At 45.3% G+C, this 19,006-nt stretch overlaps 1 protein-coding gene across 1 annotated transcript in view; it reads left to right on the top strand.

Annotated features, from left to right (window-relative positions):
- Positions 1-614: 614 nt before the first annotated feature.
- CCDC3 (coiled-coil domain containing 3) overlaps positions 615-19,006 on the top strand; it is a 265,603-nt gene continuing 247,211 nt past the window's right edge. The window contains exon 1 of the mRNA XM_085652874.1: positions 615-1,319. Within this exon, the coding sequence (XP_085509000.1) occupies positions 955-1,319 (365 nt within the window). The 5' untranslated portion in view covers positions 615-954. The remainder of the gene's footprint in view (positions 1,320-19,006) is intronic.

The following is a 19,006-nucleotide window of genomic DNA, read 5'->3' as shown; positions in this document are numbered from 1 at the left end:
GCATCTCTTTTCCCTTATCTAGTCCTCTGTTGGTTATCTTCCTTCTCCCCTCAGGTATTGGTTGGGTTAGCGCCGGGACGCCCCGTTGCTGGGGCAGCTGTTTGCGCTTTAAAAAACTGGATAACATAACATAACATATAGGACCTGGAATACCATGGTGTGCTGACAGCAAGTGTATGTAGTTTGCTCTGCGTGACCATTATTTCTGTGTATGATGAGCAACAAGGACAGTGTGAACGGTTGTTACAGGACATGCGCGCCGGGTGCACATAACAAACAGCAGGACAGTACCGTGTAATTGTAAATTGCATTGATATAGCGCTTACTGCCCCTGACGAGGCGTCGAAGCGCTTAAGCAGCGTGTCTCCTGTAGAGGCGGTGGGGGGGCTCTGGTTCTGTGGCTGCCAGCCCCTTTCTGAAGATAGGTGAACCCCGCTGTGTCCGGTACACGGGGTGTGCTCGTTTCATCACTGTCTACTGAAGTTTTGAGGGAAGGAAAGTTGGTGATAGTTGTGTTTTCGTGCTGAGAGTTGTCCCCACCACCCTTCACCCCGCCAGGCAGACAGTAGACATCGGAGGGGCGGGAGCGCACGCCCCCGCCCCTCCTCAGAGTCGCCGAGCTCAGCTAGTAAGGGTCAGTCAGACCCTCCCCCGGCGCCCCCATGCGGTGATGTCAGGCAGGGAGGCGGAGAGTGTACCCCGAGGAGGGGCGGGGAACGCTGGGATGTAGCGCAGCGCACAGTGCTGAGCGGTGCCCGGGGGAGCAGGGCGCCCTGCAGCAGAGGTGCCAGGCATGGCTTTCTAGCAGCATCAGGACGGTCTGAGGCAGGCAGGCAACGCGCACAGGGTGCGATGCTGAAGTGGCTCTCAGTCGAGGGCACTCTCCCTTGCCCGTGACCCCGCTGCCTACTCAAGCTCTGACTCGTGGTGTCCTGCACTATTCCCAGCTCAGCCATGTTCCCGGCGCTGCTGCTGCTGCTGCTCTTCGGCATGCCCTCCTGCCGTGGATGCCAGCTACCCTCGGACTGGCGACCACTAAGCGAGGGCTGTAGGGCGGAGCTGGCCGAGATCATCGTGTACGCACGGGTGCTGGCGCTGCACCCCGAGCAGTATAGCGCCCACAACCAACTGCCATGGCAGCTGCCACCCTCCCGCGGGGGGCTGCTCTACTCCGCCGAGGTAGAGTTACTGTGCGACCAGGCCTGGGGCAGCATGCTGGAGGTACCCGCCGGCTCCCGGCTCAACCTCACCGGCCTCGGCTACTTCTCGTGCCACTCACACACCGTGCTGCAGGACGACGCCTACTTCTTCTTCCTCAGGTGAGCCGAGCGCGCGTCAGTCCAACACATGAGCTTTTCAGAGTGTGGGCTTCTGTTTGCAGGGCAGGGGGCAGTATAACGAGTATAGATGGCACTCTGCGTGCAGAAAGCTGCTTACCTTGCAACGTATGGGCAATGTGCGTGCAGGAGACTGCTTACCTTGCACAGTGTGGCACTGTGCGTGCAGAGCACTGTTTACCTTCCCCCGTGTAGCGCTGTGCGTGCAGGGGTTTGCTTACCCAATTACTCTGCACAGTGTGGCACCGTGTGTGCAGGCGACTGTGTACCTTACCTTAGAGAGTGTGGCACTGCACGTGCAGACGACTGCTTACCTTACAGAGTGTGGCACTGCACGTGCAGAGGCCTGCTTATCTTGCACAGTGTGGCACTGTGCGGGCAGGGGACTACTTACCTTACAGAGTGTGCAACTGCACCTGCGGAGAACTGCCTACCTTGCACGGCATGTCACTAGGGCTTAAAGGGCTTCAGCACCCCAACCCCTACTCCCAGTGTCCCACCACCCCTGTCTGGGACATCAAATTAATGAGGTGGCAACCCTAATCATAAAACTGGAAGTTTGTTGCAGGATCAGCACATTATTTATTTCCTCCACCCTTGATGCTGAGTTACTTCAGGTTTCTGGGAATGCACCCTGCATTCAGACAACTCACTCCTCATTCTTGCCCTTCATTTTCACGCTCATCCTGCACTCACAGCGATCACAATACACTCACACTTATCACCATGCACTCACCCCATTCACCCGCTCACTCTGCACTCACAGTGATCACTCTGCACTCACAGTGCACTTGTGCTCCTCACCCTGTACCTCAGCCTCCAGTCACACGATCACACTACTCAGCCTGCATTCATGTGACACTTCACCCACCTGTCCTCCTCACTGCTCAATCTGCAATCTCACTCAAACAAGTCCATCACTAACCATGCATTCATTCGCCCACTCTGCTCTTACATCCGCACCCAAAATCATATGGTCACCTCACTCACCCTGCAGTCACTCATCTTACCCTACTCTCACACTGTCGCATCGCTCACTGTGCACTCACATGGGCGCCCCTACCACCCACACAGCGCAGAGGGTTAATGTGTCTGCTACAAAGAACGTGTACAATGCAGATCACAGAACTGAGTTAGAGTAAATTATGAGTAGCGCTATAAAAAAAATGAAATGTTTGGCCAGAAAGGTTCTATAGAGAGATGATGTACATTGTTGGTGAGTGGTAGTGAGGGAATTCATGGAGAAGGAGGAAATGGGGGAGGGGGCGCCAAAAAAGACTGTTGCACCGTGTCCGACCAGTGCTAGGGCCTGCCCTGGCTGGGAGTGTTAGCACCCCCCACCCCGAAGTTCAGGCCTAGTTGCGTCCCTGGTGCAGAGGACTGCTTATCTTGCACAGTGTGGCACTGTGTGTGCAGAGGACTGCTTACATTGTAGAGTGTCGCGCTGTGCGTGCAGGGGACTGCTTACCTTGCAGAGGGTGGCACTGCACGTGTAGAGGACTGCTAACCTTGCAGGGTGGCACTGCACGTGTAGAGGATAGCTAACCTTGCAGAAGGTGGCACTGCACATGTAGAGGACTGCTAACCTTGCAGAGAGTGGCACTGCACGTGTAGAGGACTGCTAACCTTGCAGAGGGTGGCACCTCTGTGAGGCGGACTGTTGACTGTGCAGAATGTGGCAATGTGTCTGCGGGGAAGAGGGAGTATGGCACTGTTTTTGAGCTAGGCAGGGCGCTGCAAAGGTAGCATGGTGCGCGCGTGTAGAGGGACTTCATAGCTAACAGTGTGTGCAGAAACCTGCTTATGCAGAGTGGCGCTGTGGAAGGGGACAAGAGAGCCGGCAGGGTGTGGCACTGTGTGTGCTTAAATACGGGACTTCGCTACTAATGCTTTGAGGGGGAAGGTGACCAAAGTAGAGACAGGAGATCCCATTAGCAGGGGTTCTCTTGTGAAGAAAGGTGATTTCTGTGAAGCGTAGAGGTGATTAAGGGAGAGACGTACTTCCGGGGTGGGGGTGCGGGGCTGTCATGAGGTAGACGTAGGAGTGACCCATTGTAAAGCGCGCGTCCTCGCAGATAGCCACCCTGCGTCCATCAGGCAGACTCCAGAGGGATTGAGGAAAGCGAGGAGCCCTCCTACGTCCATGCCAAGTGTTGAGTCATTGTGACCACGATTATAACAGTGAAAACACACGCACAAACACGAGACTCAGACTTGTGGGCAAACACTGTGGGTGTAAATGTTGGACCTTCCTGTTTTTTATCCTCTCAAAGCTTGTCGGAGGTGGCCGTCAGGTTGGTGTATTGTAAAACAAATGTCCCTTAGTGAATTGAACGCAGAGACAGACGTTACCATCGTTTGGACCATTGGTGCACGTGGTGTGCAGGGCCACCCACCGGAGTAGCGTCTCCACTTCTTACTTCGTACATCTTTTACAAACAGGCAGTATCCAGCGACATGTTGCATACATGTTACCTGTGCTGCGCAGAAGCATTTCATGGTTACTGCCTTTCTACACTGACGCCGCAGATGTTTGCTTAGTCTGTCCCTCCATACATCTCAGTATTGCATGCTGGGGAGGCCTGGGTATAGTAGCGAAACTCGGCGAAGTGACCAAAAAACTCTGCAGAGTGCGTTAAGTCACGCCGATTGCGCAGATTTTTAGCGCCAGGTGTTTTCCCCGCACTGGAAAATCAACACGTCTGGCACCATGCGTCTGCGCTGCTTCTTTTCTGCCGCTCGAATAGAACATCTTCCTAAGTGTGAATGGAAGGTTTCTCAACGCGAGTGGTAGCAGCCATTTACGACCGCCTACATTGAGAAATCTCGCCAAGAGGTGGTCTGGAGTAAGATTTTCCATGCTCACGCTTGCCAACTTAGCATTGGCGAGCGTGAGTAAGGTGGAGTGGAGTTGTTCGGAACTCCACGCGCTACGTGGAGTGGGAAAAACTCTGAAAACTCTGCGAGCAGAGCGGAATTCCACACCTAGGACTAATGCTGGGTTGAAAGTAAGCGGAGTCTCTGCAGACTCTAATGTAGAGACAGTGTAGCTGATTTGGTTCCTTGGTGATCTGAGGTTGCGCCTGGGTTACAGAGATCGTTGGATCGGATATGTTGGTCCACACACCAGTCTCCGATGCACTCTAGTTCCACTTTGCTGCCGATTAGATTTGCCACCTGCGCTCTCAGACAGCAGTCAACAGCCCCAGGCAGCTGCCTTGCAGGCATGTTTTGGTTTTGAGTGAGCCTGTCATTTCTTGCAGACTGCAGTTTTCTTTGCAGATAGAGTTGCCTTATGGGTGCAGGGGGCTGCCAGACGCATGGGGCGGGTGGAAGAGGGAGGAGGGATTGGGTGTGGATAACTGTCACAGAGTGTGGCGTTGTGCGAAGAAGGGCATTGCTTATTTCGCTGTACCTATAGTGAGGTTGAAAGCATAGGAATGAGAAAATGCACATCGGGGGCACAATGGACCAAAAGGAGGTTGTTTGGATAAGGAAAGTAGGGCACCAGGTCAGAGGTCATAGTATGTATGTGTTGGGATTTATGGAGTGCAAACCTAGCAGTGAAATAATTGAGCTGTGTGCATAGGAGGGTGTGTCATGGCTCATGCTGGTGTGCAGGCGAGCCCTGCTTCGCCCATTATTCTGGATGAGCCGGCTGGGTCCCCTTCGATGGAAGACACGCTGCCCCTTGTCAGCTCCTCGCTCCAGTGCTCTTGGGTCAGCAGCCGGAAATGGTTCTTCTCCCACTTTGTTGGCAGGTTTTGATTCCACCTTTGACTATGTCAAGGTATTGTGTATTGCACCGGGCTGGCCAACTCAAAGTGCCTTCTCTAGCCAGGCAGGGTGCCATATACAACGTCACTGATTTGTGGATGAGCTATCTAAGCTTATGGCTATAGCTGCTGACTTTGGAGCTGGGGAACCGGGTTCAAGCCTCAGTGTCGGCTCAACATCCTGTGATTCTGGGCAAATCACTTAATCTCCCAGCGCCTACCAAAAAATGAATGTGTCCTTGTGTAACGTAACTGGTGCTCACGTAAAGTGCTCCAATACCTTTGGGTCGAGTTTGCGCTATATAAATCTGCAACAACAAAAAACACATCCTGAATGTGACACTGACTGTTAGACTTTTTTCTTTTTAAGTATTTTCCATGAGTTGTTCCTCTCTGACCTCCCGGTTTTGACTCCGTTGGTGCTGGCTTACTGTTTCTGCGCACTTTTCTCACTGCTGATCAGTGGTAAAGTGCAAGTGCTCCTGTGGTGAAATGTGCTATGGATTGGTGTTTACATGATTGGCCTGTTTGATTTATGTGTCAGTCCCTAGTAAAGTGCACTGAGTGTGCCAGGGCCTGTAAATCAAATGCCATTGGTGGGCTGCAGCACAGGATTGTGCCACCCACACGAACGGCCCATAAAATGTAACTCAGACCCGCCATTGTGGAGTCTGTGCGCAGTTTGTAACTGCCATGTCGACTTCGCCAGTGCACACACGTGCCAGTCCCTCACCTTCCCTTTTCTTACATGTCAGCCACCTCTAAGGTAGGCCCAATGTACCCCTGTGGGCCGGGTGCAGTGTATGTGAAAGGTAGGACATGCCCTGGTGTGTGTGGCATGTCCTGATAGTGAACTACGGCCAATTTAGTTTTTTTGCTATTGCAAGGCTACCTATTCCCCATAGGACAGAATGGGGAGTTTGTTTATAACATCTTATAAACATATCTGGCCCGGGGAATTAGGTAGGAAAATAACTCAGAATCTAAAGATGCATCTTTTAGTGAAGATGATCTTTACATTCTGTGTTTGAAAGTACCACTTTTAGAAAGTAGGTATTTTCTTGCTCAGTCATCCCTTGTGCCTCGGCTGGAATGTGGATTGCCTGTATGGGTTTTAGATGACAGAACTCTGGGGAGCAGGAGTGACTCCAGATAGTCTAGGTGGGTCAGGAAAGGGCTAAATAGACCTGGGCTGCAATTGGGGAAGCGGGAGGAGATTTCCTTGCACCTCAAAGGGCCTGGTCTACTTCGGACCATGCCGTCTCCACCTCCTGCCAGGAAGTCACACCAGAGAAGGCAGAACTGGTTCTGGCTGGGCACAGACACTCTCTGTCTAAGAGATCAAAGGATTTTGGGATACAAATATTAGGGCCCAGACCCCTGACTTTTAGAACTCTTTTGGACCAAGAAGACTACCAAGAAGAAGAGCTGGAGAAGCTGTGAGGAGGAACTACCGCTTTGCTGTGTTGTCCAGCAGTGGCTGCTTCTGTCTTGGGTAGTGGAAGGACTGGACTGAACTTTCTGCAATCTTCTTTTGTGGGCTTGAGGCAGAGCTTGCCCCCTGTTCAAGAAGTCTCAGGAACAGCAAAGACTTCAAGCTCTTCTGCCCTCAGCACGGGGAACTGCGTGTTTTGTGCTGCAAAAGAAGAAAAAGCAACCCAAAGCCGTCTAAGGTGCTGCTGCAGACTCTGTGTCCCGAAGGCACCGCCGCAATGCCGCACAGCAACCCTGGTCTCACCGCCGCCGCCTGCTGACTCCGCCACTGAGCTGCTGCTCGCACCACGACCTGTGGGCACCACACTCCGTTCCACCTCTCTTCACAACGACGCCTTATTATCCCCGACGATGCCGCTCCACGCCGAAATCTATGCCACTGCTTGCACCATGGTTTGAGGGCATCGCTTGTAAAGTGACACTTCAGCAACGATGACGCTGCTGCTTGCACCCTGACCTGCCAGCACCACGATGAGCACCACATTCACTTCGCACTGCGACCCTGGTCTCACTGACGACACCATCTGATGCTGCCACCAAGCCGCTGCTCGCACCGCGACCTGAGGGCACCGCATGCCGCACCGCTGCACTTCGCACTGCAGCACCTGATACTTGCCGACGCCAGCGCTACTGACTTTAACAGAGAGGAGTTCGATCTGCAACACGTGTGACTTCAAGGGCACCGACGACTCCTGCGCCGACATCCGGAAATGACGCCTGCAGACGCCGTGCTTTCGGAAGCTCAACAAGAGGTCGCCGATGCCCTGCATTTCTAAATGGTACTGTTTCCGGTTCTTCCCGATGATCCAGCGCAAAAGCCGGGGAAAGAAAGAAAAAGCAAATTTTTACAACGTATCCTCTCTGCGTCGCAGACCCGTTGTCACACTAACTCATTCACACACGCATTCATTGTTGGGGCCCATAACACCAACACTCGCATGTTTTCTTTCACAGATCTGCACACAGGAGGGGGGACGATGCGCTGGACATGTGGGTTGGGGTACCTTTTCACCTATAGGGAAAGAAAAGTTATCTTACATAATATACATTAACATTCGCCACCTATAGATTCCTAATCCCAAACATCAAGGCACTCCACCTACTTGGTCTATTGACCAATAAGTTGAATTTGTTGATGGTGATTTAGAACCAGCTAAAACACATTTAAGACTCAGAATCCTTATTCTCTTTAACGAAAAACCACAAACTCATAATTTCTGTTAATCAATATTTATTTATCTAAAATTTCTTTGTAATTAATATTAGCATTTGTCTCATCAAAAGTTTAGAATTTCTGGATCAATTTATTTAAATCACAGAACATCATATTTACCTATTCTGGCTATCTGGGTTTTCTCTAATTCATGGCTCTGCATAACCAAATTTAGCCGGATTAGTCGGATATACCTTCTGAATCTTTTCTACATTAGTTTTATTCTCACTATGTCCTTCTATTGTTTCTAGTGTAACCTTAAATGAAACCATTAAAGCCAACGCACTCCACAGAAGCATTAGTAATCCTGTACAACAACACATTTTGAACCATCTTCTAAGGAACACACATTTAGATTTTCTACTTTCTGTGTTTGCCATTTCGAAAAATGATCAGTGTCTTTTGACTTAGCCTCTTCTACTTCACAACTAGTTTTGTCTAACCCAAGGCTCTAAGCACCTAATTGGTTCTTTTCAGTTTATGTCTTTTCCGGTAATTTATTGTTTCTCCATTTTGAACACCTTTTATCTTTTCAGTTTGGCATTTGATCGTCTTTCACTTTTCTTTCGTAATCTTGTTGCAGAATTTCCTGAACATCCGTCTCTTCTCCGATGTCGGACAAGATAACTCTCAGGATTTCCGATTCTTCATCTTCCTCAATCACTCCTGGTACAGTCACCTTTAGATCCCCCTTGGCTGTCTGCCTCTTCTTTTATTTCAGGAAGTGCCACATATGACCATTCCGGCGACTTATACTTCTGGTTAGGTTTTCTTGTTCTCTTATTTTCTTCTGCTGTTTTTTGTTCCACGTCTTTCAATTTCTCTTGGCTAGACACTCCATTCACCTGTTCAGCCCTAGATGAATTTACTCGTGTCAATCTTAATCTCTTTATCTTGTTTGGCCAAATTTCATCTCTTGCTGGCCTTTTCAAATTACTTCCTTTTTCATTTTTCTCAGTTCTCCATGCTCTCTTTCTCAAGACTCGACCTTCTGGTACTTCTTCATCACTGTCCTCTGATTCAGTTCCAGCTTGACTTTTACTTTCAGTAGTTCTTCTTTCCACCACTTCTTTTTTATTACCTACTTCTGTCCCTCCTCGTGGTTCTTCCACACAATCTTCCTGCTGACTAACCGTCCCTTCCTCTACCTGGATGTGTGAGTTCCCAACAACTCCTCGGGGGTCTTCCGCAAAAATGTTTCCCTCACTCTCTGTATCTGGTACCTTACCATGTAATTTTATTACTTCAGGTGGAATTTCTCTTGAACTTTCATTCGGGACTGTCTTAGCAAGAATTTCTTTTACAGTCTCTTCACTGCTTTTACTCTCACTCTTTTGTGCTTGAACAGGTTCGGTGTCTGATTCTGAGCTGGTGTCAGAAATCTGTAACTTTCTTCTTAAAGGAAGATTCTCTGGTGCAATAAGCTGGACTTGGTTCTAATTTCCCCCTTTCAGGAGTTTGTCTTGTTCTTATTTCTTCAGTATCTGATTCAGAACTTGTATCTGATTCTTCAAAGTATTCTCCTTCCTTGTTATCAAGTGGGTTTGGAATTCGCAAGGTGTGACTAGCATGAATCCAGTTTTTCACTCCTGCACATTTTACCGCTGTTGTCGTGGTCAAGATCACCTGACGTGGTTTTCCCCAACGTGGGACCAAACAGTTTCGTCTTCTGTGCACTTTTATTCTCACCCGGTCCCCTGGGCTTAAATCATGAGCTGGCTTCTTTTCAAGAGTGGTGGCATCCGATCCAACCTGATGGAACACAGAATGAACGGAATCAGTCAACCCCTTGCAATAATCCAACACCAAGTCATCAGTAATAGGCAATAGCTTGTTGACTGGTATGAAAACATGTCGCATTGCTCTTCCCATGACAATTTCATGGGGATGCAGACCTGTATTCCTATCTGGAATAGATCTAATAGTCATGAGTACCAGAGGCAAGACATCAGGCCATTTCAAACCTGTGGCTAAACACATCTTTCCCAGTCTGTTTTTAATGGTGCCATTTACTTGTTCCACCACACCAGAAGCCTCTGGGCGATAGGCACAATGTAGTTTCTGTTGTACATTTAATGCTTCACAAATTAACTTCATGATTTCATTATGAAAATGTTTTCCTCTATCTGACTCAATCGTGACTGGAAAACCAAACCTAGGATTAAACTCTCTCAATAATAGGTTGGCTACTGTAATTACATCACTTCTTCTCGTTGGGTATGCTTCCACCCATCGAGAGAACAGATAAACCATCACTAAACATACCTCAATCTGTTACAGGGGGGCATTTCAATGAAGTCAATCTGCATTCTGGTGAAAGGCCCTCCTTCTCGACCTATCGTTCCCAGACTTACCACTGATTTTCTTCCAGGATTGAACTGCTGACATATAAGACATCTTTGACAAAGACCTTCAGCTACAAGTCTAAATTTTGCGTTATACCATGTCTGTTTAAAAAGTCTGATCATTGCATCCCTTCCTACATGTGCTTGTCCATGATACATCCGTGCCATGGCAGAAACCATGCTATCAGGCATAACTGGTCTTCCATCCCGATAAACCCACACATGATCTGTTTCCCGTGGTGCACATCCTGCTTTTACCCACTGTCTCATTTCCTCATCTCCTGCTTCTTCCTGCAACTGCCTTACTTCTTCCCATGTATTCACAGTGTTAGTAAACACGGAGCCTCTGCCCGGACAACTGGTTCATTGATGGTCCAGCGACATCGCGCAAGTGCACATGGTCCTGGCCCCCGGCTGAGCTCCATGCTGAGTTGTTCGCTACAATCAGGTGTGCAACCCGAGAGGAAACACCACTTGCACATATAAGCACCGTAGCATGTGCTTTGCACAGAGGGTACTGACAAACTCATAACTACCCCTGTAACACCCCACACATATAAGGTCCTGACGAAAGCCAGTAGAAGAAAAGGCCTGGCTGAAACTAGTTGACCGCACAGGACGTCAGAGGCCATAAGCCTACCGTGCACGTCCCACAGCCTTTGTTTTTATCGACTGCCTGGGGCCCACCATTAAAACAGTCTTTGGGACACCCAGGACAGTATTTTAAACCTCACTCAGAGCACACTCACAGCACCCTCACGAACCAAAAAACCCGCTCCGCAGTAATCTGGCGTCGAAGCACACCTGAGGTACACTCGGTACCTCGGGTGGGGCCCAATGATGAAGCATGCCACCAACTAGGTTGGTGGGTGAGGGCCTTCATAAAAAACTGAATGTTTTTTTTTCCACCCACAGACATACAAACAATTTAAACCAGAGCTAGTTCTCATTGATTACAAACAAGTAAACAACAAGGCACATTAATTCATTTCTCTTTCTCTTCCCCGATTAATTGAATTCTGATTTTGTGCGCAATATTGAGCCATATCGTTGGCAAACTGATTGCCAGCTGAAACATAGTCATTGGACTTTGTGTGAGCTGCACACTTCACAGCAGCTAACTGCTTAGGCAGCTGTATCGCCTCAAGCAATTTTCCAACCACTTCAGCATTCCTTATAGGAGTTCCACTCGATGTCAAAAACCCTCTTTGGGACCAAATTTGCCCAAAGTCATGCACTACACCGAAGCCATATTGACTATCGGTTATCACAGTCACTCTCACATTCTTTCCCAACTTACATGCTCTTGTTAAGGCAAATAGTTCAGCAACTTGGGCTGATTTTACTCCTTGTAGGCAAGATGCTTCTAATACAGCTGCTACTGTGCATACTTCATATGCTGCACTCAAAATTCCCTTATCCGTTCTCAAACATGATCCATCCACAAACATCACATAGTCACTTTCTGTCAAAGGTACATCTTTTATATCAGGTCGTGGTTTGGTACAGAAGTCAAGCACTTCCAAACAGTCATGATCCACATCATCTCTGACTTCCACATTCTCAGCATCAGGCAATAACGTTGAAGGATTCACATTCAGACATCTCACAAGGCTCAAATTTGTTGCACCTAGGATGACTTTCTCATATTTAGTCAGGCGACTGTGCGTCATGAACTGGGTGCGGCTCCTCGTTAAAAGGATTGCCACACCATGAGGTACAAACACTCTCACAGGATATCCCATCACAATTCCTTCACTCTGTTCCAAACTCTTGCAAGTGGCTGCTACAGCTTTCAAACAACCTGGCAATGCTACAGCTACAGGGTCTAATATAGCTGAGAAATATGCAATTGGTCTCCTCAGTTTTCCATGTTTCTGTATTAATACAGAATGTGCACATCCATTTCTTTCGCTGCAATAGAGTTCAAATTCTTTCTCATAATCAGGCATACCAAATGCTAGTGCTTCACACAGACTGTCTCTCGTTTGTTTAAAAGCTGTTAATTCTTCTTTATTTAATTCAATGGGGTCTTTTACATCACTTCTCGTCAAGCGTACCAAAGGTTTTGCAATCAGGGAAAAGTTACTTATCCACTGACGACAATATCCAACCATTCCAAGAAACATTCTCACTTCTCTTTGCGTCATTGGGGCTCTCATTCCTTTTATTATCTTGATTCTATCTGCAGTTACTTTTCTCAGTCCCTTTTCAATTTTGTGGCCTAAATATTGTACTTCTTTCTGACAGAATTGCAATTTCGATGGGGATACTTTAAGTCCTCCATCTGCCAAATGATTCAGCAATGCAATGGTATCCACTACACAAGCTTCTCGAGTTCATGATGCCACAAGCAGGTCGTCTATGTATTGGACCAGAACTGAACTTTCAGGCATTTCTAAATCTTCTAGAGACTTTTTCAATATCTGATTGAATATTGAGGGACTCTCTGTGTACCCCTGTGGGATTCGCCACCATGCCAAAATACGTTCGCCAATCCGGAACGCAAAAATCTGTTGACTGTCAGGATGCAATGGGATGGAAAAGAAAGCATGACACACATCAATTACTGTGTACCATTCTGAATCGTGAGGAATCTGATACAAAATCACAGATGGATTTGGTACAATGGGACAACATGACACAACAATTTTATTTATTTTTCTCAGGTCTTGCACTATTCTAAATGTTCCATTAGGCTTTTTCAGGCCCATAATTGGTGAATTACATGGACTGCCCATTATTTCTCTCAGAATACCTTGCTTAATCATTTTGTCTATTATAGGAGTAACTCCTGCAATTATCTCAGGTGTCAATTTGTACTGTAGAATATTTGGGTAACTTACTCCTTCTTTTACAGCAACTTTTACGGGATCTACATTTTTCATTAATCCCACATCTTCTCCTGTGAAATCCCATACCTCCGCTTTTACTGTCTTTTTCAACTCCTGAGGCAGCTCTTCAGGGTTAAATACAGCAAATGCCTTAGTAATCTCAGGTTCCATATTAGCCACAGTCATTTTATACAGTACATCTTCATCTGGAGTCTCAAATGCTATACCATCGGGAGTACAAAATATGGTGCAATTAATTTTGCACAGAAAATCTCTCCCTAGCAAATTTACAGGGCTTGAATCGCACACAACAAACCGGTGAATTTCAGAAAATTTCCCTATGTTAACTTTAACTGGATCAGTGAGATACGTTTTTATCTGTCTGTTGGATACTCCAACTACTTGGATTGTTTCGTCCGAGAGAGGAAGATTTTTAACGTCAGCTGACCTAACAATTGAACGAGTAGCACCAGTGTCTACTAGGAAAGTAATGTTTTCGTCATTTACCTTTCCATCCACAAATGGGCCTGTCTGGTCTACTTCTAGAGTTACGCCAAGTACGCACTCCTCTTCCTCCCCTCGGCACCGTCAATAGCCTTCTTCTGACTCACTCGCGTTGTAGCCAATACTGCGAAACAGCACTAGCGCGCAGTAGCTTAGTTACCTGTTCTTCGTTGTAGAATCCTGTCTCATTGCTGTATTTCTGATGATTTACGCTCTGTGGAAAAGGCGGTTTTGGCGCCTGATTCTGTTGGGGAACAACCTGCTGCTGTTGCTGTGGTTGACAACTCACCTCTTTCTGCACCTGTGAATTCAATGATGCATTATCACCATTAGCACTCGGGCAAAATTTACACTCGGATTTCCAATGCCCTATTCGTCCGCAATTATGACATTGCCATTTCTTTTTAGCTTCATCTATATTAAATTGTCCTTTCCCTTTTCCAATATTAAATTTTGGTTTCATACCCGTACCATTTCCATGTTCAATCAATTGAGCTTCCTGTCTTTCTGCCACTTTTATTTGAGCCCACATGGCTTTTTCTTTTAATTTACGCTGCTTTGCTTCAATTTCATCACTAAAATATTTTGCATGTCTTAGTACTTCATCTATCTTTTTATTTTGCCAATCTACTGTATGCTGTTTAATCATTTCACTTACTGCAGGTCGCAACCCGTACACAAATCGATATATAAAATGACTCAAATCCTTTTCACTCAAGTTTTCATCACCACTATACTGTTTAAAGGCAAGGATCAACCTTTCATTGTAAGCGTGTACTGATTCTTTCGCTTCTTGATGAGTTCTATCAATTTTTACCCAATCTGTTTCTTTAGGAGGTACTTTATTTTTCAGAGAGGTAATTACTTGTTCATATTTTCTCATTACTTCCGGATCAGGGGCACCTGTTTTTGGATCTCTAGGGTATTCTTGTGTAGGCCAGCTAATCATTACCTTACATTCTGTCCATAAATCTGCTGGTACTATTATGTCAAAAAGGCTATTCAAATCAATCCATAGAACTTTTGATAATTTTACGAACCGGTCTACCTGCCTATACCACTCGGCTGGCTTTTCGCGTAGTCGGGGAAAATCATTGGTAAATGACAAAATATCTTGTCTAGTCCAGGGGACATGTACCATAGCCTCCACCTGGAATCTCTCTCATGGGACATTCAGTTACTACTTTTTCTTCTTCTCTTACTGGGTAAGCTGCAAACGTTTTATCCGTTGCATCGTCTCGTTTTCGAAACCATCTACTTTTCCATTTGTCTACATCGTCCCATTTTCTCAGTAATATGATTAAATCTTTAATCTGAATCATTCGTCCTGTCGTGTTTAAATTTTCAATGTCTTTTTCAGAAAAATCTACCCTATATGGTTTTTGTAATGACTTTACCTTTTCAAAGTCAATACCCATTTCATTTGCCACTTCTTCTAGTCTTTCATGTAGATTTCTGGCTCTCCATGTTAAGCTTTTGCATAGAAACATTAATTCTTCATCCTGATAGTTCTTTAATTTTTCTGTAGGAATAGTCCCTACTATGAATTCCTCCAATACTATTTTTAATTTGGACACATCAAAAGGTCTAGGCTCAGCATCTTTTTGTTGTAAACTTCTTAGCCATTCACTTAATTCTTCAGAAATAGGACCTACAGGAATCATTTCATTTCATGACTGTTCTAATCCTTTTGGTGATCCTGCTACTGACTCTGTCGTCATTATTGCTTTACTAAACTCCGATTTACTGTCAAATTTTTAGGAGTACTTCGTTCGGAAATTCCTACCGTTTGTCCCCACAAATTTTCTCTTGTATCTCTTCTTTGTATTTCATTTTCTCTGTTTCCATTATAAGGAATCGTCAGACAATGCTCACTATCCTTTTGTTTATCAAAAATCGGCATTACAGGTCCTATTGTTACAGGAACAGTTACAGCTTCCATATTTTTAGTTAATTCTCTAATTTTTTCAGTTAATTCTAAAGTAGTTCTGGCTATTTCAGCTGAATTTTCATTAGCCATTTTACTAGTTTGAGTATTTTCTGTTTCTCTGAAAAGATTATTTCTTCCTACCTCATGTGGGACTGTTTAAAATGTTATATTCTGTGGCGATTCTTTTACTGGGGCACTCGGTGTCAATGTGGAATTTGGTTGATACGGGGTGGATTTTTATAAAACATGTCCTCAAGCACATCATCCTCCGATTCATGCACACCATACTTATAACTTTCTGATCCTGTATTATTTCTCTTTTCTGTACATTTTCTACTAGTGGTTTCTTCAACATTTCTCATAGGAAACAACCCATCAGTCATATTTGCACTTCGCCATCTCTTCATTCTATCATCATGATTCTCTTGTCCATATGATCTACCAAACATAAATCTATACCTTCCGCCACTTTGTTGCCGTTCTCTCTCATACATCTCATCTTCCCATTCTGTCAATGCTTCAAACTGTGTAGGTCTAGGTCTCGGTTCTAATTTCATCATTCTTTCTCTCAAGTTTCTCAAAACTGCTAAATTAAATGAACCATGTTCTGGAAATGCCAAAACTCCATCATCTTCTGTATACTTTGCCCAATTGTCTAACCAAATACATGTATGATAACCATATTTCGTAATCATAAAAGATGCAGGTGATTTCGCTGGAGGAAGCAACTGTCCCTCTCTAGTCACAATCGGTTTGTCCCTTATAAATAAGTTCTTGATTTTACCGAACCAGGACTTTTTCTCCTTCTCTGGTGGATCGTAATACATCATTTTCTCTTTTCTGTATCGCTAGTTTTCGTCTACGACTATTTTGTTTGTTCTATCCAATCGTAGCGCGACTCACACTAACGCACCAATCCTGAGCGTCTATGTCACTTTTGCAATTCTCCAATCACAGCGCGACTCTCACTAACGCACGAATCCGGAGAGTCTACGTCACCCTGTAATTCTCCACTCCTAGCGCAGCGCACACTAACGCACCAATCCGGAGTGTCTACGTCTCTTACTGACTGTCCAATCCCAGTGCGGTCTTTCTGACGTCAGCTTTTCTCACTACTCCTGCTGACCCCTCCTTTACAAAATTTATCGGCAAACTTTTTGCATTCACTTTTTACTAAAATTCTGTTAGTAACGACATAAAAATACCACCATTGTCTGTTTCGCTAACAAAAGGATAGTCCTGACCTTTTTCACAAGAATTCCGTCTTTCCCAGCGCTTACCTCTGCCCTACTACGGAATCGTTACATCTGTTGATAAAGTAGCACTTCCCTCTACTTCACCCTTCTAGCAAGCATTAGCTAACCGTTTCTCTAGAAATAAAACACCTGTTGGAGACCCAATGCTCCTGAGAATTAAAACCAGAGTTTCAGAATTAACCTGAATGCTATTTCATTTACACACATTCATACGGAAAATGTAGTTCATTTACACAGAATCCTGTTTTTCCCAAGAGCAGCTCTTACCTCTGACCTACTACAGAATTATTTCATTTGTTAATAAAGTAGCACATCCCTCTACTTTACCCTTCTTTCAAGCTTAGAGTACACCTATTACCTTTCCAGTGATAAGCGTAATCAGAGTGCCTTTTGGACTCCTGGTACTTAAGACCAAAATTTCACAGATGACCTTCGCTATCATACACTGCTCTCATACAGAAAATGTCCCTAATGGCAACACACGACGATGTTACCAAATCGAACCCAGGCAATGCATCCTGCAACTTCAATCGTCACACATTTTCCCCGTGTGCCTACAGGGCAACAACAACTCCGTCTTTCCCGAGAGCAGCGCTTACCTCTGCCCTACTACGGAATCGTTACAAACTTCCGACTTCCTACATCCCAGAAGTCGTCAAACAACATGGAACGCAAAGCGACTCAACATAGAGTGTTAATATATAAACGAATACTTATCCAACATCCACAATCAATAATCAATAATTGATAAGCAATCTATAAGCAATAATCACCAAACCAATGCAATAAAACCATCATTCTGCTACCAGGAAAACTGATCCAGCGCAAAAGCCGGGGAAAGAAAGAAAAAGCAAATTTTTACAACTTATCCTCCTTGCGTCGCAGACCCGTCGTCACACTAACTCATTCACACACGCATTCATTGGTGGGGCCCATAACACCAACACTCGCATGTTCTCTTTCACAGGTCTGCACACAGGAGGGGGGACGATGCGCTGGACATGTGGGTTGGGGTACCTTATAACCTATAGGAAAAGAAAGCTATCTTACATAATATACATTATCATTCACGACCTGTAGATTCCTAATCCCAAACATCAAGGCACTCCACCCACTTGGTCGACGGACCAATTAGTTGGATTGGTTGATGGTGATTTAGAACCAGCTAAAACACATTTAAGACTCAGAATCCTTATTCTCTTTAACGAAAAACCACAAACTCATAATTTCTGTTAATCAATATTTGTTCATTTAAAATTTCATTGTAATTAATATTAGCATTTGTCTCATCAAAAGTTTAGAATTTCTGGATGAATTTATTTAAATCACAGAACATCATATTTACCTATTCTGGCTATCTGGGTTTTCTCTAATTCATTGGCTCTGCATAACCGAATGTAGTCGTTAAATTGTCCAAATAAGCAAGCCAAAGCTCAAAGTCCGAAAGTCCTTTGCGCAGCACGTTACAGTCCCAAAGATCGCCAAAGGAACAGAAGTCATGCCAGCATCCGTCATCGCCTGTGGGGTCAAAGAAGGTGTGCAGTCATAATAACCGCCGAATGTCATCGAAAAGGTCTCTGGGATCCCCCCTCCCTATTCTACTACTCTTTTTATAATAAATTTTGGGATCACATGAAACATTTTTGGGCGGAGAATGATTTTGATTGGCTAGTGGCAAACGTCCGATTTCTAGTCAGTCCGGGTTCACATGGATTTTGCCTTTTTCGTTTTCCGGAGATGATATAATCCTGATGTTGCAAAGTTTCGATTTTTACTTGTATGACTCTATTGTTCCTTTATACCAGTTTCTAGTGTCCGGGGTCTTGGCAGTTCACCAATGTCCTATCCTTGACAGGGTGTGTAAAGGTTGTTAGGAAGTTCATGGAGCCATCCGAGACAGTGGCCACTTCTGATCTCGGTTTCTGCCGCCATTTTGCGATAGGCCCAAATGTTACCCTTCAGCAAAACAAACACAAAAGAATAATTAATACAAAGAAATTATGCTTCTAATGTTATACCCTTACTAATCCCTTTATGTATTAGTATTTTCCTAGCATATAGCGACATTTGAAGCAATATATTCACCTTTACGGTCCTCCACGAAGATGCAAACGTCACAAAAGCAACATATATCATGCAATATCTAATTACCACATATACTACTATTAATACGCGTACGTATTTTAGTTATTAGAGTTATTTTGCCATGCAAATAGCAAGTTCCCACGTGTAATTTGTGTATGCAAATGGTTAGACTAATATATCACAGCACACAATTAGTAAATTATAATAAGTCGGTTTGTGTATGCAAATGGTT

Source organism: Triturus cristatus, chromosome 4_1 (assembly GCF_964204655.1).
Source record: "Triturus cristatus chromosome 4_1, aTriCri1.1, whole genome shotgun sequence".
NCBI lineage: Eukaryota > Metazoa > Chordata > Amphibia > Caudata > Salamandridae > Triturus > Triturus cristatus.
This window is presented reverse-complemented; position numbering and strand designations above follow the sequence as displayed.